At 36.3% G+C, this 25,199-nt stretch overlaps 1 protein-coding gene and 1 long non-coding RNA gene across 13 annotated transcripts in view; one reads left to right on the top strand and one right to left on the bottom strand.

Moving 5' to 3' along the window:
• LOC122568637 (rho guanine nucleotide exchange factor 17) overlaps positions 1-25,199 on the bottom strand; it is a 70,749-nt gene that overhangs the window by 40,397 nt on the left and 5,153 nt on the right. For 9 of the 10 annotated variants that reach the window (XR_006317174.1, XM_043728592.1, XM_043728609.1 and 6 more), the window contains exons 1-6: positions 24,598-24,736; positions 16,257-16,437; positions 11,437-12,081; positions 9,937-10,173; positions 8,732-9,230; positions 34-450 (exon numbers count right to left, since the gene is read on the bottom strand). Coding sequence is in view for 9 of the 10 variants with exons in the window: in XM_043728592.1 (XP_043584527.1) it covers positions 34-450; positions 8,732-9,230; positions 9,937-10,173; positions 11,437-12,081; positions 16,257-16,418 (1,960 nt within the window). In the remaining variant the exon portion in view is untranslated. Of the gene's footprint in view, positions 1-33; positions 451-8,731; positions 9,231-9,936; positions 10,174-11,436; positions 12,082-16,256; positions 16,438-24,597; positions 24,737-25,199 lie in introns of those variants that run through there. The other variant, XM_043728600.1, reaches the window with a different exon arrangement.
• LOC122568748 lies at positions 11,939-24,659 on the top strand. Of its 3 annotated transcripts, none has more exons than XR_006317191.1 (3): positions 11,939-14,355; positions 14,713-15,427; positions 24,530-24,659. It is a non-coding gene; the product is annotated as an uncharacterized LOC122568748 (long non-coding RNA). The 3 variants fall into 3 exon arrangements; XR_006317192.1 differs by lacking the exon at positions 24,530-24,659 and adding an exon at positions 17,652-21,326 and having other exon boundaries at positions 14,713-15,423; XR_006317190.1 differs by lacking the exon at positions 24,530-24,659 and adding an exon at positions 17,652-21,326.

Here is a 25,199-nt window from a genome sequence, read left to right as displayed (position 1 = left end):
CTACCGTTTGTATAATACTCGGCAATAACCTACCTTTCTGCACGGTTTCTTCGATGGGCGCATTTTCAACGAGCGGAAAAACGGGTTCAGATGTGACGATCTCGATAGGAGGCTCAGCTTGCACCAGATCGACTCTTGGCTCGTTGATTTCTGGCACCGGCGGTTCTGGGCTGGTGAGTGCACTGGAAGTTGCCAGACTGTCGGAACCATCGCTCCTCGGTCGAATTTCCTCAACGTTTCCGGTTTGAGGTACACCCAGACCTTCCGCGGAACCAACGGCACTGTCGACGCTAGGCGTCGATGTTCTTGGACTCTGACGATTGGGGCTATTCTGTGGCGTGGAAACCACTGGACTGACGTCCCCTCGTCTTCGTGGTAACGTGCTTGCACGAACATCCTTGTTCTCTGTGCGATTCGACGTGGCTATTGGCTGAGCCTTCTGTCGACTAACTGGAACACAACATTCAATCGTTATTATTATGAAATATAAAGGTTTCTATATCTTATATCGAATATTTTAGAACAAGTAGGAAGTTATTCAACATGGACGAATGTTGGGTCTGTTCAAAATGTTTGTAGCATTTTTGATTGTGGATATATTCTATTTTATTCTGTATATTTTATTTTCAATGAGATTTCAAGAGGATTATTTACTATATATCTTTGTAAGATTCTGCTTGAAAAGTACTATTTCTAGTTTGCACTAGACAAACTCCTGGATAGATTAAATAAAAGTGATACTGAGGAGATAAAGGATACAGTAAAGTTAAGTTACTGTCGGAAGTGTAGGATAGGGCTTTCTCGTTTGAGACCTCGTTTTTAAGAAAATTGAGTTTGAAATAGCAACGAGTGCATATGTACTCGATGGATTTCAAACTTAATTTTCTCGAAAGCGGAACACCAAATAAAAAGACCTTATTCTTTGCTCTCAATGTAATAGAATTATCAACTGTATTATCTCTTCTAATATATGCCTGTATTAACTCTTCTATATATTTATCACAGATAGATGTCATAAAATTAATAACGCAATTAATTAAACCTTTGTAAACTAATTCGATAAGTCTTGTGCAGCGATCTTTATCTGTAAAATTACAAGTTGCCGTATTAAAATCAACAGCTGAGGAAACTTGATGAAAAGAAACAGATGAGTACTCATCTATCACACGACAGAGTATATGGTATATACCTAAGTCGATTCATATTGACAAGTAAAAATAACTATTAATAATTTCTTTAGAAAACTATACTAAACTCTATTCTGTCTATACAAATTTTGTATAATATACTTTGCTTACCTTCTAAAATTCTATGTAGCATACGATCACTGTTTTAAAATAAAACTTTCCAAATTTACGTATAAAACAACCAATCTTAATATTTCACTTCAAATTGATTTTCAAATATTATCTCAACTCTATACAAGAAAACGCTGTTCTTTGGTTCAATATTTATTGCTCAATTTCTCCAGATTATCAATTATCCAGAACGGAGCGAAACGGTAGCGTGTTTCTCGAGTAAAAAAAGCAAAGAGAGCAGCAGTAAAAATCAAAAGTAAACTTCCGCCGGATCAATCGTACCCGAACACCTTTCCTGACTATGAATCACTGGTTTTTAAATCGAACTGTCTATCAAGAGATACCTGGAAACGGAGAAAGAAAATACACATTGGTAGATCGCGTGTTAACCGAGTAGAAAACGGACGAGAGTAGATTTTTAATAGGATCGTGAGCGGATTTTCGCATACCGGTGGCTGTTGCGAGGTCATCGCGGTGAGCAAGACCACGAGAGAAAGAGAGAGCAAGTTCTAATTACCTCCTCGAGTGTCAGGTAAGTTTGGCAGCCCTCTCAACACGAGGAGGTGGACCATTCCAATAATAATAAACAGAGTGTACGAGTGGGAACGGGAACGAAGATCTCGGTGACGTTCCAAACCGACAGTACGTCGTTTTGGCCGAATTCCCGCGAATATAGCGACCGATTAAGAGACGAACTCTGCCGTTTTCGAAGCTTCTGTTATTCCGTTCTATCAATTATATGGTATAGAATATCACTGACAAGATTTTAAAATTTAACTATCCAATTTAACCATGGATATTTGATTGACATAATTTCAATTAAGGAACATCCGTGCTTTGAAATAATTGTCATTTAAAAACGTATTATAATAAATTCAATATTATGATCATTCGATTGAAGTGATAAAGATGTTCTTATGCCATATAATTTCTTTGTATATGTACTGTAAATTGTTGGTTTAAAATTATAAATACTATGATTTTTATCTCAAGTTATTGTGTCATAATTTTTTCGTATTGCAAAATTTTGTTCTAGGATTATAAATACTATAATTATTATTTCTGGAGTTCTTGTATCATAATCTTTTCGTACTGCGCAAGTTCTTATTATAAATTGTAATATAGAGTGATATATGCAAATATATTACATGTATATAATTAACGTAATATAATAGATGTATATATAGTACATATATGTATATAATTTGAAGTTCATAAAACAGCTGATAAAAAGAATTAGATATTTTTTGGTACTTTCTGTCAAGTAGACAATTTAGATTCATATAAAATTTTAACAAACAGTAGCAAAATTTATTTAGAAATTATATATCCTAAACTATAGTGGATTACTAGCGATAATTTAGCTTTTGAGTATATATATTGTGCGCTAATAAACACGCTCCAAGTGCATGCAGCAAATTTATTCACTGTCTAAGGAAACACAGCACGTTCGTGTTACTAATTTGGCACAAATTCTGTACATAGCGTAATCTGTATCTAATAGCATAATAAATATACAGTACAGACTACTAAAGATCTTCTGGACAATCGCGACTTTTGTTATATTTACTACGACTTGATATTAAAATTACTTTTAGTAAGAAACTATTATTCTATGCAAATTTTAATAGCATTTCGAGAAGGAAGTTTCGCATTCTACATATCTGAAAATACGATCTTACGTTGTGAAAATTGAAAGTAATAAGGAACTTGTTGATCGTACGGCGAACCTACCGATAATTACAACAGATGTTGTAAATCATGGAGTACGATCATAATGAATTCCGTGTTACCCCGGCCTTCCCGTAATTATCGTCACAGTAATTAAACGTCAAATTGACCGCTATGTAAATCTTTTCATTGCGGTAAAACACACATCCGTTAATTTAGTTCACAGTTTTCTGTATAAGAAAACTTCTCCTGAGCATAAATATCGGGATAGGAAAAATAGTGGAACTTGTGAACGCATGCATACGATAAGACTATACGCTCCAGAATATCATCTATTCATACGCTTTTCGCTTTAATTAATATCATCTAAAAAGAAGAACAGAAGTGCGATTTAACTATTCCTTTTCCGAATGTAGCATTCAAACTATTGTTCAACAGATTCCAATACGAAAACCATAAATGGAATACATGCTAAGATTGCTCTCTAAGAAGAAATATTTTAATTATTTTAGTATTTTAGTTCAAAAGAGAAACATATCTAATCTAATATTTATTATCGATTTATTTATTCATTCATTTCTCACAACAAACCCTCTATTCGTTGCGAAAATCATTTTACATCATAAAACCCGTTTCCATTTCATAAGAAACATTTTCACCGTACAACTAAGAGTTCCTTTCTCCGCAATTCATTCTTTTTTCGGTTATTTTCCACCTAAGATCATAATCAGTTTCCGTGTGTCGTTTTCATTAGAACAATCGTCGCCGGAGGCAACGTGATCGTCAACTTCATGATCGTAATCACTATCATCGCGTACGATTCTTTTCGTTTGTCGGACGATGATAGTCGGATAAGAGGAAATCTATTATCTACTGCTGCTTTCTCTCGATCTCTTTTTTCCCCATTCTGAATGCTCAACGTTCTCCCGCTGTTAATGGCCGAGAGGATCCGTGGACTGTAGCTGTATTTCAGAAGATACCTAGTTACACGTCCTCGTAAACCGTCTTCCGAACGTAAAAGGTGTCCCGCAAGAGATTTGTTGGCGCGTTAGCTCGAAGCGTTTCCGGCTTGCGCCACGCACGCGATTCGCCGCGTTTCACGTCTTCGGCCTTGTTACACACTGAGAAGTCGGCGTCCTTTTTTTTTCAAGTTTTCTTTCGTATAAAAAAGAATCAAAATTTTTCAGTAAATCGATGTGAAATAAAAAGATTTATACTTTGAAACGAAAAAAGCCTAAAATAGAACATTGCTAATTATTCCAATATCTAATAATGAAACGACGTTTTTCCTTTTACTACATAGCTAATAGTCTTTGGATTTTAAGCAGCTCTAAAAAAATTTGTTTATTTTAAATTGCTTGTATCAAAAATGCGTATTGAAACAATTCTACTTTGAATTGTAATATTGTACTTGGTAAATAAAGGTCTTAAATAAAGATAGTCCAGTTTTATGACTTTTCATAGTGGAGTGACACATCTCAAAGACATGTGCAGTCTAGCAGTTTAGCAGTCTAGCAATATCTTTCTTTACTTCTCAAGAATGTGATTTTGGACCCCAAACTATACGGACAAAAGGTAAAAGAAATATGTAGCGTAAAAATTACTAATGATATTCCTGTTATATTTTTTCAACAAAGAAGGAAGAACTACAGATTGTCTGTACGGTATTCCCTTTAATCAGAAGCTTGTTGTAATGTTATCCGTGAATTACATAATTCGTCCATTTTGTGAGTGTACCCGCGATTATTTTTTAAACTTCAGAAAAGAATATTTGCACTGACTACTTTCTACAATGTATCAATCGCTCTTCGGTAAATATTTCTCTTAAAACAAAGATTTTCTCTTTCAAAATATTTGGTTCATGCACAGTAGCGTTTTTCTTTTAAATATTCTGAATTTGTCGTTGTGCTAGATATTTAATAAAAAGAAAAATAACCTTGAAAAAAGGTTTTACAAGAGAAGCGATATTTATATTACTTATATTATATATATAAATAATAACTATATTACATAAAAGCTAGATTTTAATTTCTGCAAATAATTCTTCCGGAATCAGGAATTCCAAACAAATTACGTATACAGTAATACAAACTATAATAATAATAGCAGTATTTGCATGAACACAATAGGAGAAATATACAAATCGTATTTTCCTTTTGCCAGTGCCATCGATTACCTTTTCGCCAACTATGTACCACACAATGCGACAGGATTTGTTCAAATAATTACCTGACCAAACAATACTCTTATTCAGGCCATGGACACAAAATGCATTATCTTTAAGGCCGTTCGCGATACAAGTGCAACGGAAACCGATTCTCTCTAATATCTCTTTTATTTCTATTTCTTTATTATGAAACTGAGGCTGCCTTCGTTCGGTATGTAGTTCAGGGCTGTAACTGTACATCTAGACGAAAGTCAATGTTACGCGACTACCGATGTCGGAACGAAAAATCCAGATCTTTAGAAAAGCGTTTACTATTTTCGGCACTGAGTGTAAACTGTGTATAGGCGTTCTTCACTTCTCTTCTTTTTTTCTTCCTTCCTCTCTGGAAGAGGAGATGAAACCAGTATCTCGCTGCAAGCTACTGCGCGTATAAAGGCTTCATATTTCGCAAGAAGACGAGAAACCGTTTATGATAAATGAAACGCAACAATGGGATTACGCGTATTAATAATAACGCGTAGACTGTGGATTTTTGTACAAATTCATATACACAGGCTCACGAAAGTATTTGAACATTTGTAGACGTCTTTTATATATATATTATGCATGTTATACGAAAGTTCTATTATTCAACTTAATATATTTATGATTTTTCATATTTAAATGTCCTGTAAATGCAAGAATATCCAAAGTTCAGTGATGTACTGTGAAATACAGTACAACTCCCTTTATTGAAACCAAATATCACATAATGTTTGAATGTTGCCGGCTTAATCCACTTACTTAAATGCGAAGTACTGTAGGAAGAATCAATTAACTCGTATTATATAAATTGTTTATTCCTCGATAGATTCAAATCTTGAATTTGAATTTCTTCGAATGCAATTGGATTATTTTTGAAAATCTCGAGTTCTTAATACTCCGATCGGTCTCAGAGCCTTTAAAACCTAATGAGTATTCAGTATCTTATATCTTCAACTATATACACGATTATTTATCAGTATAATCTCTTACATCATTCAACAATACCTTCTATTATATTTTATCTTCATTATTCTACGTGAAATATTGATTACCTATTCATCAAGTTTTCAAAACATTGCACTCTATAAAGATTTTCAAGACTTCCACAATTCTCAAAACTTATCGAAACATTAAAATTCAAAACTAGTCAGAACTTTCAACAGTTATTGGCATCGAATCGTACTCCTACTGATTCAAATTGCGACAGTATTGTAAAGCATCGAATTGGTTTGAATTGCATCGAAATTGAGATTCAACTGTTTATCGTTAAACATCGACCGATGCCAGACGGAGAGAAGTTTTTCACAGGAAAAGCATTCGGAATTCTCAAAAATTATTGGACTGGAATTCACGAATAAAATATGGCCACAGGGTGTATCGAGTGGATTTAGGACGTAGGCTTCTTTAACACGCGTGAAATTTAGAAAGCAGACTCGTATTCGCAAGAAGAAGAAAAAGAAAGATGCCAGGGTAGAAGACGAAATGTTTAAAAGAAAAAGTAAAAAAATAAACTTTTCCTATACTAAAAATGTTTTTCGATAATGAAGAAGCATTTTGTGAGATATTTTTACGAATTTAGATTGTTCCTATCTTTAATCATACAAACCGTCATCTAAAGTGATTCATGGAGAAAATATTTCAGCATTTAATATAGACAATTTTCATGAGTATATCGCATGTATTATACGAAATTTTTCTAAACTGCACTGGCATTGTAACGAGATGTGTTCCTTACAATTACAGTAAAAGAATTTAAAACTAAATGTGACGAAAAAAAATAGTGAGCACACTCCCGCTCATGGTCACAATGTTTGAAAACAGAGTCCATTAAGATAAATTGACTGAAGAAGATTGTAAATGAAATGTGTTAACGCAACGTTGACCTTAATGGCTAATAAAAAAAGAACAGAATGAAGAACATTTTCCACACGAAAAATGTTTTCCAGTAACGAACGAACATTTTGCGAGATATTCGCTGCTTTTTACGGATTTAGATTGTCCCTATCCTCAGTTATACAAACCGACACCTACATGAATATAATAATAGACATAATGGGTAGTGTTTATTTGGCTAACCGCCATGCCGCCCGAGTCTGCATTCTCGCGCGCAGCTCACGGACTTGCTGGCCAATATTTACAAGTACACAATCGGCTGTATACAAATCATATAATTAATTGATAATGTTTTTCCTTTCAAATTTCCGCGTTCGCCACAGGGGCGATTACTTATCGTGTTTCGGAATGAAAACGAAACGATATTGGCCGTAACATTATCGCGTCCTGTTATGTAACTCGTAACTTCTAGCTCGCGTTTTATCTCTGCGCTTTATCTTCACGTTTCTTAACTTCATTCTTTCCCTTTTTTGTTTCCGACTTCGCGCTCATGGCGTTATTAAATGAACTTCGAAGATCATGATACGTGGAACGTCTAATGTTTTGGCTGGCCTTGGAGAAAATACTTGCTTGGGAAGTAGAGATGAACGATAAGGATGGAGTTGAAGATCTCATTTTTATTCGTTTTTCTTGTTGTATGCTACACTGGTTCGTTCGCCAAGCTTGGGAAAAATACCAAGATATTAATTAGCTTGTAGCTTTAATATTATATTAAAATCTTTTGTATTTGAATCTTTTAATTGTTAACGTTTTAACAACTAAAAAGACTCATGATTTTTAGGAAAAGCGTTAAGAAAATTGAAACAAGAAATAATGCATATCAATAACGATCTTCTCATATTAAGATACAATTTAACAAACAGAAGAAATTAAAGTTCATAAAGAAACTTAATTTCTTATAATACACGGAATTATCGTGAAATATATTGTTCCATAATTCTAGTGATATTCGTATGATATCGTGATATCTAGTGAAACGTAATTTCTCATAAAAATGGATATTATTCGCTAACTCCTTCCAATCGGAAGAACACTCGTCGACAAATTCCCATGTTGTTTCATCGGACAGACGGAAACAAAATGTTTTTCTTTGAACCTACTAGAGTAATAACACTCAAGTAAAGAAGTAAAGCAGAACCTTTTATGGAGAGTGACTAGTAGAACCAGTTCCGAGCAGGTGAAGACCCGAAAAGATAAACACGGAAACAAAGTACAATGAATGCTTTGGAGTAACTGTTCTTACGGTTGCTTCTGCTCCTACTGCTACGCCCATTCAAATGCTTCTACCGCTTAGTGTATGATCATTTATACCTATGGATATGACACCTGTGAACAAAATCTACAAACCTATCGCGATTATAAGCTAATGACCGCTTCGACTTGAACTTCCTCATTGTAGTTTCTTTAGTAGAATTAAAAATTACTAATACGAAGATAAATTAGTGTCAGTATTTAAGAGTATAATGGCTCATTCAAGTAATTTTTACGAATATATTATTTGCTTTGTATGAAACTTTTAAAAATTTCATTCCCACTGTAATGAGACACGAAGTTCAATATTATATTGGTAAAATTTGAAACGCATCTGAAATTTATGTTTAGGCAATATCGAGAGATTCATATATTAGATACAACCTAACAGTGTCCAATTAAAAAAGGATTATTAAGAATCAATTACCTTGATTGAAGTCCACCTGGCCGAAGGAAGCGCTTCTAAACGGCGCACCAGTTTTATGAAACGTAAGAAGAGGGCCCCTGGGCTCCAATCTGGTGATCGCATCCCTGGCTTCGCCTTCGTTGCCTGCCCCGGATGAGGCGTTCAGATCGTCGCACAAATCGTCCACACATGTACCACTATCCACCACCGAATCACTGTACTGTCTCAGGTGTTTCGCCCCGTCCGCACTGGCATTCAGCTCGTTTTTGATGTCACTTACGTCACCACTGTTCCTATCATGTTGCCTGACCGACCGCGAGGTTCTCCTCGAATCGCTACATAGCTTCCTGCACGCGTCATTACTCGTCTCACTGAAACACTCGTCACCGACACTGTCACTCCGGTTGATCGTCTTTAGCTGGTGTTGCTGATTTCCCGACCCATGACTCGTACCCTCACTGTACGTGTAGCTTCGACAAGAAGGTCGACCATCGCAGCGACCACATCCTTGATTTATTGTCTGGAGGAAAAAATTGGTTGTTCGTTGAAATGATAGGATTTTTATTCATGAAGTTATATATTGCATCTATTGAGTGTTTTTAAATATATTGTTAGTCGCATCGTCGTGGTGAATGAGGCTTTGATATTGTGAACTTCTTAGGTTGAGTATTTTCTAAACAGTACTTTTATACAATAACAATGATTACTATTATAGTATGATAAACAATAATATTACATAATATGAGAATCTGAAAATTTGGTAATTCAAGAATTGTCTTACATTGTAGATCTTGTAGTAATGTAAGACTGTTCATTTTTTATGAAGCTAGTGGCACGGAAATTAATATAATATTTTAATCACGTGATTAACAAGAATCTTTTAAACCTTTTGAATATGAAATTCCATTACAATATTTCTAATTAAATCTCCGAACTGATAGCTTATAATACTTCATCGCTATATCTTAAATTTTGAGCGGAAAAAGAAATGCTGAAAAAGATCTAAAAACTCAAAGGAAAACATTTATCATCAAATACCATATTTGTTTTATAAATTTCGGTGAACTCATTTCATATACGAATGAATATAAATTATTATTTAAAAAACAGGAAACAGAAGCAGATTTTCAGTCTTTCTTTCCTGCGGAAAGATAAAAAGTGGAAAAAGTAAGAAGTTGCTAGGAGTGACAAAAAGATTTATTAATTGGAAAACGAATTCCACTTACCTGAGGATAGTTCTGCGAGAGTGGTTGATACCCACTGGGGGGTGGAGAGGATGCTTGAGCCCGCGAAGGTCTCCTAGGTGGTGGTACCGGGGCTGGTCCCTTGAGTTTCTCGGTGAGCTCTCGAAGGCGCTCGGCCTTTTCGCTCCGGGGGCCGGAAGAGGACTTCTTGCTACTTCCTCCTCCGCCCCCGCTCCACCGGAACCTATGCAATCGGTCCACCGCTATCACTGCTGGTTCCTGAATAGAACAGATTACGTTTTTATCACCACAATATTACCAAACCAAACTTTCATCCTATAAATTGTAAAAAAATTCAGAGTTACTTAATATCTTTACTTCATTTTTTACCTAATAAATTTTTAAGCTAGTGCTCAAAAGTGTTTTTAAATAGTAATCAAAGTTCAAGTGCCCAATTGTATTCAAGAAAACTGCGGAAGGTTTGTCTGTGAAATTAAAATTTTAGCTTTGACTATAAGGTTTTCTTAGGTTTTTCGATTCTGTTTTTTCTTATAAGTTTTTTAAGATCGTGCACTCGCGACCAAACCAATTTTTGGATCGACCGTGCTGCGCAGCGTGCGCTGCCTCGTGCTTGCCGCGAGGGAAAAGACAGATGACGACCAAAATAGAATATCGTTCTTCGACTAGACACCTACGTATCGTACACATACGACTTTTTGATTCTCTAGGTCTGTCACTTGCTCGGCGATCAATTCTTATTCTCTCTGTTTTATCATCTCCCATTGGAATTCGACCAAGCCAAAGTAACAGGTTGAACCAAGTTAACAGGTGAACTAAAATTCAACAAAGGCAAACTCATTCCTTGTCAGTTGAAAATTAATCTGGCTTAGCCAAGAATTGCGAAATCCACGAATTGTCAAATACATTATTCTCGATCCGTTACTGTTTTCCTTTCTTGACAGTTACAAAAAGAAGAGCAAAAGAAATACTGGCGTTCAACGAGACGGATATAGATAAAAGAGAAATGGAAGGAAATAAATAATAATCAATCCTCGCGAGACCTTCCACGCCGACCCCCATCTCCAGCCATTAAAAATACTACACCTCTACCACTTGTAAGCCACCTCTCGAGCTTTGACACAAAGCGTTCTCTCAGGTCGAAGACACGTCGTCCCAAATTCCTACGAACCAGCTCACTCTTACGAAATCACAACAGTTTTTCTACAGCCTCTGAAGCGTTCCTCCGATCAACGTATTCCCAAAAATATCCTCCAGAACGCAACTGAAAACTCTCATCACAAAACTCCAATCTACTCAAACTATATAAACCTATTGTATGTTCATACATCCTATCGATAATTCATAATTCACGATCCACTTCGCATTTACACACGATCAAATCAACGTATAAAGGATCAAACCAAATCAAACCAGACTAAACCTAACCAGGAAGATAACCCAAATTGAATCGAAAGGAATAGAAGCAACGTTAATCATCGCAAGCAAATCTTCCTCGAATGTCTTGAACGTTCGAAGAAATACCTGCAGCTTCAGCGTCTGATGCTTGGTCCACTGTGCTAGCTGGCGCGGTACCGAGACGGACTGCAACGTCGGAACGGCGGTGGATGTGTTGAACGATGTCGAAGTGGATGGCGACGAAGACGACGGTACCGCCGCTGTTAGAGCCGCGGACGATTGTGCTTGATGGTGCTGGCCAGTGCTGTTCCCCACCGACGTTTGCAGCATCCCTCGGTTATTATTAGAGTTCACCAACGGTTGCGCCGCCGTCGTTGGCGTCGTCAGCGTCGCCGGCTGTTCCACGCCGGCAACACGGCTGTTCGAAAACGTGGGAGGCCCAGGAAAAGCCTGTCCACTACCAATTCCTCCACCACCACCTCCAGCTCCACCTACACCGCTTCCACCGTTTGTTCCGCACGTCGACGTCGACGACGACAACGGGTATGTCGACGACGTAGCGACGTTCGTTGCCGACGGCGGGATCCTTGGCAACGGCAAACGAGAACGTGGACCGATGCAACAGCAGTCGGCGAGGCTCGTGCTCAGATCGAGCGCCGCGTTTTCCGGACTCTTCTCCGTCAGTCTTTCGCGAGAATCGCTCTCCCGAGAACTCCTCTTTCGACGTCTTTCCTGCGATTCTTCCCGCGAGTTTGATGGCGGCAAGCTTTCCTGAAAAAAAAATTTTTTTATTTATTTATTTTTTATTTGTTTGTTTATTGATTTATTCGTTTATTTAAGTGATTTATTTGAATTGCTTTGAACATTTAAGTCTAGAGGAAAATTGTGCTGAGAGAATTGTGGTTTTTATTATTTTTATTATTTTTATCATTTTTAGTATTTGGTATTTTTTGGTATTTGGTCTTGAAATTAATTTATGTGAAATAATATTAGTTGAGAGCTTATGATCTGTATATATTTTGTAAAATTTTTTTTGTTGCGTTATTCTTTTGGAATACATTAGAGTGCATAGTTTTTAATCTTATGCTGAAAATTAATTTATAAAATACATTAGCAAGTTACACTTTGGAATTTTTACATATTTCTCATAGAACTCAATATAGAACTCGAGAATTTGAAAGAAACATTTAATTATACTTATGTAATAAAGCAGAAGGTTAATAAAAAGTTGAATTGACCGGTTTTTGTCTTCTAAGAGGCTCGAATGTCAAGAGAATCATTGAAAATCTAATCTTTTATTCTTGGTCACTTTATATCAAGGAAACTTATTGAAATAATGGCACTTACAGAAACTACGTTTCACATTTGATTAATTGAAATCTTAAAGGGCACTAAATTGTACACTTGACAACTCCAAGTTAAAACGACTACTAGTAGGCTAGTTTGATCAAGAACATATGTAAACTCCGAAAATAAACTCCAGAAAATTGCTGAATCTTTACATTGTCATGTTACATGTTCTACGATCAGCAAGAAACTAACCACGCACAGTTGCATTATCACGGCGTATAAAATTTCGTTTACAATTGAATACTTGACATTTTTCTTCCGCATCTTCCGCGATATTAGAAACAAAATAAAACTCATTATAGCACTTATAATTATCTGAACCGTTCCTTATATATTTTTAAATAAATCATATTTCAACATAGAAGTAAAAGGAATTAGCCTTTAGGTACGGAGGTATTCAAACAAAGACCTCACGAATATTTTATTCCTAATTTGTAGCCTGCTATGAAAAAAGGCGGCCTCTCATGCATGTAGATCAGACCACGTACTTATAGTCCTTTGTGTAATATAGCACGAAAGCAGCGGAACAAATGGGACCGTTAAAGCCTATGAAGTGGCTTCGTACATAAAGAGACTCAAAGACTGCTTCTTGTGATACCGTGTAAAACGAAACATAGGAAGTAGAACCTGCTTGTACAAGGTAATTTCACCTTGTCCTTGCCTACGAGGGAACACCTAATTTAAATATTTTTTCTATTGATCATTCATTTTCACCTACGTATTTGCAATTGTACATTGTGACTAAAACTAGAAGAAAAAGATTAGAAAGATCTAACGTATAAATTCATATTTAATTTTAATTATAACTGTTCTATAATATTATGATATTATATAATATATATTATAACTATTCGAAATTAATTTCTTAGAAGTTAAGAATTAAGTAAATTATTTCATTTTTCTCTGTCCTTGACCGCAAAGAATGAAAATCTTCTTTCATAGAAATGTTTTAGCATCTTGAGATGTTACTGAGAATCCGTAATGATTATTCGCGTCGTTTTATGATTATCTATGGGTTCGATTGATACGTGTATAAGGACGATTGTGGTAAAGAGGATAACAGAGGAGACAATGGCATCGAGGCAAGGTGACGTTGTTTCTTCCCACGAACGAGCCGGAGATAAACTCCTCTGAAATAGATCTCTGACTCTTGTATGCAACACGGTGTACGGAGGATATGCTGGAAAGTAGAACCATCTAATCTCCTTTCTGGAAATCCTCCTGAGATAGTGAGATACGTTTCGAAATGTCTGCTTCGATCTTTATTCTGACGTTTTACGTTACGCGGCTGAGAACAAGATACCACGAGGAAATGCTAAAAAGAAAAAGATAAAGAAATACCTATGCTTCGTGTTGCAATAACACTATAAGAGACCTATATTTACACAGTAATCACGTATTCGAATAGAGAAGATTATTTGAATATATCGAGTAGCTTAAAGAAATCTTTTCTACTTGAATAAGCTGATCTTTCGGGGATTCGATATATTTATTTAGGTTAAGTACGAATTTAAATTCAAGTGTTTCAGGTACTTGAAGAATTTAATTTTGCTTAAGTTACCTGAGACGTCTAATGAAACGAGTTTATCTCAAGTTCCTGGTATTTAAAATTCGTTGAATGATGATATAATGTTACTAAAGTTTACGATTTACTATGCGATTCAGAGGATTATATTCTGATATTAATACGGATATGTAGGTATTTATTGTGTAATATTATAGTATATCTATTTTAAAATGTACTTATTGTAGTCAGTAGAAATATAAGTGTTATTTATTTAATACACGTAGTTTTTGGAAAGTAACGAATAAATTAAATAATTTTGAAATTTGAAATTACAAAAATAAATGTACTATGATTAAATATTATATCATTTACAGATTGTAAATATATACATAACATACACATGTTTCTTTATATAAAATTACTGTAACTTGTTGCATCAACAATTAATTCAATAACACTATCATAAATATATATATAGAATAATAATCTTTCGAACACCATGGTGTCCAAATATTAATATATGAAAAATATTTATAAAAATTCAGACTAAGGAAAAAAACAAATCTTGAAAGGCCACCATGTGGAAAGACTAAAAAGGGTTGAGATTGAGAAAGGCGTTCACGAGGCATCTAAAATCGGAATACGAGAGTCAGATCATCGGCTCCCGATCGGCCGACGCGACGTATTCACGGTGATTTGTTGGTGAAAATTCACGATTGAAGGACTTGGCAAAGTGTTCGCGGGCTCGGCCGCGGTACGTTTCGCACGAGATTTTCACGTCGCCGCTACGTGTGCGTATGATGTCAACGTGGATATTATTCCGACCGGACGAGGACGGGCATCGGTGAAAAATAGGAAGAGGAAGAAAGAAGGAATAAAAAGGGAGATGGCTCGAAATCGGTACGAGTCACTGACTGGCGGCATTCTATTTGCGCGATCGACTCTATATTTAGAATTTCCGACATCTTCATTTTGCTCACCGCGAAAACGTCTCTTCTCTGCCGCGAATCCGTCGAAGGTCGTCACGACAGCCAACGGAGTTTGGATTCTTATTTGGCTGGACGCTGCGTCGGTCTCGCGGCTCCTCATTCCGCTTAACCAATAAAATTTCGCTGGCAACACCACCGTGAAATTTCAAAAACTTCATATCCCCCCTTCCCCATTTCGACCTCTTGTTGGCGCACTTTGAACAACAGTACAGTCTTTTTGAACCATATTTGGATACGAGGAATGCGACTCGTAATAAAGGAACTGTTGTACGTAAGTACTCTTATAATATAATATGCTCTTTTTAAATGTTGCCAGTGTTAATAGACTTCGCGTCATACATTGTGTGAGAATGCATTTAGTTGCTTTGATAGAGACACAAAAAGTTGTTGCGTAACTCTTTCTGTAATTATAATAGCACAAGGTTTGTCGTTGACGTGATTCTTTTTGTGTATACATTCTGTAGCTTGCTCTATTGGTAAAAAGAATAGTGTCAAATTGAAGAGTATAATAATAAGCAAGCGAGTTATTACGGATTGAAATGAAAGATATCATTTAACTAATATTTTGTATTTTCTGAATTGATACCGACTGCTTTTTGTGCTTATCTAACAAAGAATAGCTTTCACGCGTTTAGATAAATAGAATTTTAAAAGAATCCTCAACGACGAAAGAGTGTACAATAAAGAACATAAAAATTGCTATGATACAAAAACATAAAGAAACCTATATATAAATGTACAGAAATTTTGAACAAGTTCCTTTCGACGAACGAGGAACATTTCAAACACACCAAATTTTACTAGAACAGAACTATTTCATCATACAAGACGATTCAGTCTCGTCCATAAGTATGAGGACACTTATGAATACTTATTGGGAAGTTCATTAAAAACTTCGAGAATTGTTATTTTATTTGAAACTAAATTATAAAAAACCCACGTATACGATATTACAAGAATAATCTCATCAATTTTATATAACAAAATTAATTCCATTCTTGTTTACGTGCGACTGTCGTATTTTTTGATTATTTTTTTTAATACTGACGTTCATATTATCGATGTATTTCTTGTTATCTGGCTCTATCCAAGTCTCTTACCTGAGAAAGTCTGAGACCGTATCTGGTACCACCTAAAACCACGTAACCACCGCCGACACTTCCCCCTGTCATGGCTCTTGCAGCACCCCCAAGCCATCCTCCAAAACCACTTCCTCCTGCCTTCTCCGGCCCGCCACCGCCGTCTCCACCGACGCGGGGCATTCTTCATCCTCCCTTCACCCTGCACAGAAATATAAGGCAAATTACGTTACACTCTTCGGTAAAAATCCATTAAACGTATTATGTATTTAATAGTCCCCTCTTCGTCTCTTCCGTTAACAACCAAGGTCTCCGTTATTTTAATAGTGAGTTTGTACTGGCAATGATCTTATTATGGTGCTTTTCCATCGTGGTTTATGAACTCACCGGCCGCGTTATGACGTAAAGTAAACTTAAATTGTGTTTTGAGTAAATACGCCATCACGGTTTTACCGTCTGATTCGACAGGAAGCGAGCATAAATTTCGTGCAACGCTTGACGTGCGATGTGTATTTTTCTTTCTCCTTTCCATTTTTATTCTTTTCTTTTTTTAACATTAGAATTATCTGGATGGTCCAATTTGTAATTTTCCTGAAAATTTTATAGTTTTAAAACGACGAGTTTTTCAGATTTGAATAATTTATCGTACAATGTGCGAATAAAAAGTTTCATTACATATTTTTTCATTTATCATTCACTTTGGTTTCCTTGCTATAAATATTGTACTTTAGTCGTAAGTACGTCATTAATGTATTTTTTAATATCTCTTCTGCGAATAATTAGTTTGCGAAAAAGGTTACAATAAAATAGGTAGTAAAATGTTATAAAAGCTTGATGTTCCTTTAATGTAGAAAATTACGTAAAGACAAGAATAATTTTCTTAGAAGCTTGATATTTCTTTAAAAGTTTGACATTTCCTTAATATAGAAAATGAACTAAAGGCACAAATAATTCTTTTAATAGCTCCATAATACCAAAAAGATTTATCGTGAGTTCTTTGATGGATTGAAATATTTAATCAATTCAATTTAATAGAAAAAATGAACTATGCACTGATGATAAAAGTACCTAAATACTTACTGTCCTATATTTTACATCACCTGACACAATTTTTCAACATTTTCAAGAAATTATATATCTCAATGTAATGATAACATCAGGATCTGTTCACTATAATTATCAATCTCATGAACCACTCTTCATCTTTAACCTTTTCAATGTACAGTACATAGAATATAGTTTGGTTAATATATGAAGTACTTCGGCAACTTATACTCTTCAGGCTCCACTATCATAAATTAACCATGATAGAACAGAACACGAGCAATGTCGATAATATCGCGACTTAACGTTCACTTTGTTCACAAATCAAACCTCGTAAACGTTTCTTTTCTCACAGATTACGTTGATTTACAGAACTATTCCGAAGCTTTCACGGCGCGCGTACGCAATACGTCTTCGAGTAACTTTAATGAAACTTTCTCGGGAATCGACGAGAATTTCATTCAGTAACGGCGACGCGCCGTAAATAAATAAAATTGTTCTCCACAGCTATCGGGGAATGCGCAAACGTTTGCAAGAATTCAAGAAGCGATTGTGGTGCGTGAGTGCGTGCGTGCGTGCGTGCGTAACATGGACGCGTGAGTTCGCATAATCATGGTAGTTCAATTAGATTTGTTTCTGTTATGAAAAATTTATAGAAACCGTCCAGACTGATGAAATAGCAGTTTTTAGATATACATTTTCTTCTAATTTATTTCGCATCAATTGTTTAAAACGCAAAGGCTTAATTTGATAATACACATACAATTTCTGATTCTTTAAGCAAAAATAAAATTTAGTGGCAGTACTAATTACATTAAACTAAGTGATGTACATATGTAATATTTGATATAGTCGTGGATAATTAAATGTCGATTATTTATTTGTGATGTAATAAATGTGCAGCATCAATTGTACCAATTTTCTTCATGATATTGATCATACCATTCATGTAAATAAAATTTTAGAAGAATGTATTGGATATCTCTGAGTAGAAAATACAATTTTAGAAATATATGCTTTCTACGTTTATACTCATATGTCACGTATAATAATAATTTGCATAGTAAAGGTTATGTGTTGAATTAAGAATATAATTGCCCATTCATAAGAGAAGAATTTGTCGTATAAGGCCAAGAATTATAAAGTTTATCTACGTTTCGCCATATTGTATGTGATTAATGTCAATCGGAAATTGACGTCATCACACCGTTACATCCGATTTAGGTGTCACAGACGATTTCTGAACAGAAAAGGAAAGCATTTAAACTTTGCTAAATATGGAAGCGCCATTTAACTGTAAAAAGTCCAACAAAGAAATATATCTGTATTCTTCATTCTTCGTTTGACACTTTGTGATAGAAAACAAACCTTATAGATCTGTAGTAATAGTGATAGAAATTTGGCACAAATTCGCGCATCTATAACTACAAATGTGTGATCTCGCGTAAACTATCCACCATGAATTCATCGTTTTATTCGGTAAAGCAACCACTGTGATTTGAACGAATAAATCTGGAGACCGGAAATTGCTGTTGATAATCGCAGTGCGCTCGTCGATGAACGAGCAATCAACGAATAAATTGAAAATCCCAGATGCCTACTATTTCAAACGATTCGAGTGTTGCATTATTTACTTTAATGTCATTTGGATTCAAATTTATTCATGGAATTCGTGAACAATCGTGTACGAGAATCACGAACGAAAATAATAGTGCAAAAATTTCGTTTACCTCTATTACTAGAATTTTTGATGTGGAAAACACAATAATTAAGTTCAATTAACAGAACAATTAAAGTAATATTATTCGATTCTTACAATCATCATGGATTTATTTCTACAATCATCATTTATTCCTAAAATGCTTACATCTTTGAATTTATGAAGTTATATCTATCCTTCTTTAAGCATTTTATATTAAAATACTTCTTCTTAGTCATGAAGTTATATAAAAGTCAAGAAACTAATAAAAATGAACTATCATATCTTTCTCTTGTAATCTTCGAATTATACCATATGCATTGACGACTACACTATCTTTGCAAAGCTGGCTTTCATCTAAACAGTATAGCGATGGAGACTTTATGATTGCAAATATTGAGCGTTTATAAATACCCGTGTATGTCTTTTCTATTTCCGAATGCTGAAGGCTAACTATATCGGAAATTGAAGTGGTTCGTACGTCTTCTCAAGTCTAAAGAAGCATTAAGAGTCCATCATCCATCTCCAAATAATAATAATAGCAATTATATAAATCATATACTGCTGAGTAAATCCTATACTGTTAAGACGATCGAGCTTATTTACGTACAATGTTCTATGAAAGTATTCGAACACGTAGAAAAGTTTTATGAATATATTATATGAATTGTATAAAATATATAAAACATTTTCGCATATTTCATTAACACTTTAATGATACATGATTCGTGATTATATCGGTCTTGGAGCCATTCCGAAAATGTATATAGAAGTTATATACATTTTCAGATTCATCCCTAATCTTATCGGAATGTATAATAATGACAATTGTGCCTCTTTACGATTCTAATGAAATTTCGAAAAGTTTCGTATAACACACATAATATATTCATAAAAAAATGTTTATATACGCATTCGTATATCTACTTTTGTAAGCTATTGTATAAAGCAACGAGGGACATTGTTTCTCAAAAGTTGAATTACGAGCTTTTATTATCGCGAAAGGCAACGGTGATCGCGTCGTTCCGCTGGCTTTATTCTATCACGTAGATCGCGTGTTTCGTTGAACGCGGCTGGTTAGATTTATGAGACGATAAAAATCATTTTCTCTTGCATTATTTGTACTACAAAAATGGCCATTCTTTTTCGCGTATGCAAATTACCATCGAGGTTGGACGCGGCATTGCAGAATTTATGAACGGCCGTGGAACAGGTTGGGATTAACGAGAAATATTATTTCGATGCACCGTAAATCCTATCCAGCCTATTCGATTTTCATCTAATGTGTTTTCTGTCAGATAGCAGTGATCGAGTGACATTCAATTCCCGGAGTGAGTTATTTCGCCGAACCACGAGCCATCACTGTTCCCGATAACGGATGTTGAACTCGATTCGACCGAATCCCGATAAAGTTCATGATCAATGATATGCATTATTGTTGGGCAAAAGTCGATTCACCAGATCGAAAGAGTCAATTTTCGCCCAAAATGAGTCAATTTTCTAGCGAATGGTGCCAGGAATATTCCAATTTCCCAATGTTTCGATTACTAACATCGTTCAAATCATTTTGTATAGAAAGAATATTTCAATTGGATTCTTATTCAATTATGTTTATATATTTGCTAAAAGATGTGTCTTTTTTCGAAGCATTTCTTTAAAAATATACTCTCATTTGAGCCTCTTAGAAGCCAAACTAATCAACTCCACTTTTTGTACGTTTCTCAACTTCATTATATGGATACGTAATTAATATTGAACTTGTTGAATAAACAAATTATTCATTTCCAAAAGTTCATTTATTACAAGAAAGTAACATAAATAAAGGTGATCTCTTCAAGGAAATTCTCTAAAAATTGTAATATTCCACACTTTTCTTTACTTTCCAATTTATGAAGTTAACCAATATAACTTCTGAATTAGTTCAAATCTATTTAAATATATTGTTTCTTTTCGGCGAACTTATGAGGCGATAAATATTAGACTTTGTAATTAGGTTCGAACCAACTTACAGTATACTTGATCCCATCACTAACGGCATCACTCGACAACAACCATCTAAATTAATCTCCACTAATAAACCCAGCTGGCAAGGTACAAAAAAAAAAAAAGAAAACAAAAGGAAAGAGACGAATGATATTCACCCGACTGGAAGCTTTTGCAAGAATCCTAACATAGAAAATGCAAATTTCATTACGAGCGTCTGGTTACGAAGCCGCGAACGAACCGATGCATTCCTCTCGAGAAAATGGTCGATTGGTCCACGGAAAGCGGCTCTTTTACACAGTCCCGAGTCCAATTGGCCGGAACGAATTGAACTTGTGCCAGGGTCGCGTTGAGGTGAATAAAAAGAAGACGAGGAGACCAGAGATGCTTGATGCGCGGCAGGATACCCGAGGGCGTTTTCTTTCACTTTCTTTTCGTTCCTCGAACCCACAGCACCCGCGATATTCTCGAATTCCGCGACGCTCACGCGCTCCCACCTTATTCCAAGTTTTCATCTTGGTTTATGCCGGCACGTGGCATTGGTATCGCGGCAGCCGCGTATTAATTAAATTCGGAACGCGACATCGCGGCGTAGTATTTCGAATATCTTGTACACCAGTGTCTTGAGCCGGGAAGTCGTAGCTTTCTTTCTAATTCACAAATCCGTTCCACCTACGTACCTCACTTCACCGTCGTAATACAATAAAGTTTCCCGTATCGGAACTACATAACAGGGAGACGAAAATGTTCAGATAATAGAATACCCACCTTCTTGATATTACATTTCATTTATTCATATAAAGAACAAGAAACTTGCCAGTCTTTTTTATTATCTAGAGATATCATACTTTTTTTCCGTTGAACTACATAAATTTTCGTGGTGAGAAGATACATTTTCATTATTTTCACTTAGGTCCCGCGCAGAGAGCAACTTTTTGACGCTGCATTCACGCTGCGTCATATGCCTGTCATTGTTGGTTCTAACTGGGGAAACAAAGAAAGACATACGACACAGGGAGAACGCAGAGTCAAAAAAACTCGCTCGTTTACACCAGCCCTTAATGTTTATGTTCTAATACACGTAGTAATACGTATAATAATAGTATTTGTGATAGAAGAAAGCACTTGTTTCTTCGGTACAGTGTTCAAACATTATGCTATTCGACAATGCAGGATAATAGAGGTAAAGAGCTAGTAAAATTGAGCCCTTAATATTATACTTTACTTTAATATCTACTTAAATTGTATATCATATAAAATAAATTATAAATTACCGATAACACGACATTCTTCTTTTTCCTATCTGACATCCTGTCAATAAAATACATTAATAATCCCTAATAGACCTGTTTCCCGGAAGCATGATTCCATAAAAACACTATAAAGCGATATTATAGGATAATCTGGACAACGTCCTCATAAAATAAATATCGTAAAACTGTTCGACTAATGGTTGAAAAATACGTGAAATAGATTCGATATCGAGTAAAGCATCTCGCACGCAGGTGGCACTCTTAGTACAGCCATTTATTGGCACTTTGCCCGCCATGATTTTCGTCCGGAATCCAAACGCCGGATTTGGATGATTCAACCGATCGAAGGAAGAGAGTGGTTTCACGTACAGCAAAGTGCCATGGCACGCGGAAAATATACGAAGAATTCGAAATACAACGAACGTGACGTAAATATCGACGAGGGTGCAAACTCGTATTTTGTCGCGTTGCTCACAAAGAACATTCACTGTGAAAAAAGAAATGCACCGCAATGCGGCGTCAGAATTCCGAGTATAATAAGCAAAAATCCGTACAGGGTCAAACACACGGGAGAAAGAACACTGTCGACAGCCAGCTTTTCTACGAACACTATCGTTAATCGAGCTCTTCTCGACGAAGACGAAGCTTCTATTTTCATTCGTCAGATTTCATAAGAAAAAAAAAAAAGGAATCACCACGTCGTCTTCGTCGAAGTGGAGACACTTTCGCGGCTAATTTTAATCCACGATCTTTTGGAGAAGACCAAAAGTCTTTCTTGGCACATGAAGCTACGATACGAATAAGGAAAGCGTTGAAGAAAAAGAGGCAACCGCATTCCGTTCCGGCGATGTTATTTGCACGAGAGACGCAACGCGTCTCGGTGCAAACAACCGATAAACATGCACGTTGCTTTGTCATCGCAATGTGGCAGAAAGCGTCGTTGGGTTTATTTGCGAAACGATAAGCTGCTGCAACTCGCTGAGATGCACCCGCCGCTTTATCACGATATTTTTTTTTATTTTTGTTCTTTACTTAAAATCGCACGAAAGAAACCAAAATTAATTCGTCGAATATAATAAACAATAAGAAGATGTGTACGTGACTCATTGCAGGAATGTATATGCTCGATTAAATGAATATTATACTATAATAATTGTCTGTTACGGTTTCCCAGATGAGACTTTTCAGAGAAACGATCAAACGATTTTGTATTGCTCTATCGAAGAACGCAAACCCTTTTGTACTCTCTTTCTCTTTCTGTCGAGACTCTCTTTTCGGGGAAACGTTGCTAAAGATAGAATACACGTTTGAACCTCTTAACACGAGAACACGTTCATCGTTCGCCCCTACGCTCAGTCTCTATACGGCCCTAATTTGTCGCGACGATTCGAGAATCGGGCAGAGTCGCGTCAATCACTTTTAATTGTCTTGAACATCTGCGCGATCGCACGACTGCACACGTAGCCAGGCAATTGTACTCAATGATAAACAATGAATACACGCGAGATAAAGCATCTCGCGTGCCTTTCCCTCATTCGATCGATCGTTATCGCCAGTTTCTCTCAGAAACCCGTTCAATGCCGTTTATCGCTAATAAATTGAAAGCCCCCTAAGAAAATTCTTCCTCATGCCGCCTTTTTGTTCGTAAGTTACTAACGTCAAGGATGTTATCGTTTCCTTGATTATTTGAATAAGGAAGCATAACGCTTTTTTCTCTAGATAATAGAATCCTGTGTATATTTTAATTATGAGAGAAAAATATATAATGTGATTAATGCAATTTCATTTATTATCAATTGTAAATAAATATAGATAAAACAGAGGTGTAATAAGATATTTATAGTATAAAGAAGAAATTCTAAGAAAAGCCAGATATTATTTTATAATAATAAATCTTCAACTTTTTCCCAAAAAATTACTTAGATAATCATGAGAAAACATAGGAGTAATCACGGTAAAGTAAAAATCATACAGCCTTTATTGACACAAGAAAGCATTCCAACAAAGCCAGAAGACCCTTTTAAAACAATGAACCTGCACACGCATCATTAAAAATACCAAACTGCTTCGAGAACCGCGTATAACACGCTTCGCACGAGTCTAACTCCCGTTCAGCAAACATCCTACATTTTAAGAATACACAGGCGGGCCTATATCTACATAATCATCTGCCAGATGCGCTAGACAGTTAAAGGGTTAAAGGCGCGCGCCGCAAATAGCAAGACCCACCTACATTCTCTTCGAACGAGAACAAAAACCTCTATACAATGCAAACAAAGAATCTGATCGAGAGATCACGGGCTCTATCATTAAAGCGCCATCGGGGCGATCACCCACGCATCGACGAGGCCACGAATCGTCGAAAGCGGACTGGTTCGCTTACCGATTAATCAAGACAACCGCATGTCGTGGCGACGAGACGAAACAGGATGGGAGGAACGTCCCGCGACCAGTCAACAGAGGACCCCTGGTCTTGACGTAGATCTTGATATCGTACCGGTGACCTGGCCAAGTCCTCGAGATCTGTGGAGCTCAAGGTCACGTCGTCAAAGGCGTTTACGAGTCACAGAGGCACGACGAGCAGAGTTCGTTGGACACGGGCGTGGCGTTCGCCAAAAACCTCTATCGAACACTGGCCACCGAGACAACAGAAACGACGAAGAGAGACGAGACCAATGTAGACGAGTGGAGAGGATCGAAGAAACGCGGCCGGTTCGCGGATCAGGAATATGATGCCACCTTGGTGAAAGCCTCCGCGAAGAAGAGGCTCCCTTACCGCACCGAGTGCCGCTCCCGCTAAGCGGAAGATTATCTAAATAGACTCCGTGCTACCAGGCAGAAGAGAGAGGGAGAACGGGACAGTGAGGAGAGAGGAAACCGAAACGAGGTGGTATTTATACGTCGTGTCTTTTGGAGAGCCAGTGAATCCGCGACCAGGAACATCCCTCCGCATACCTCCGTGGAGGGGACGCCGGATATCGTGGA

Source organism: Bombus pyrosoma, linkage group LG1, assembly GCF_014825855.1.
Source record: "Bombus pyrosoma isolate SC7728 linkage group LG1, ASM1482585v1, whole genome shotgun sequence".
Classification (NCBI taxonomy): Eukaryota; Metazoa; Arthropoda; class Insecta; order Hymenoptera; family Apidae; genus Bombus; species Bombus pyrosoma.
This window is presented reverse-complemented; position numbering and strand designations above follow the sequence as displayed.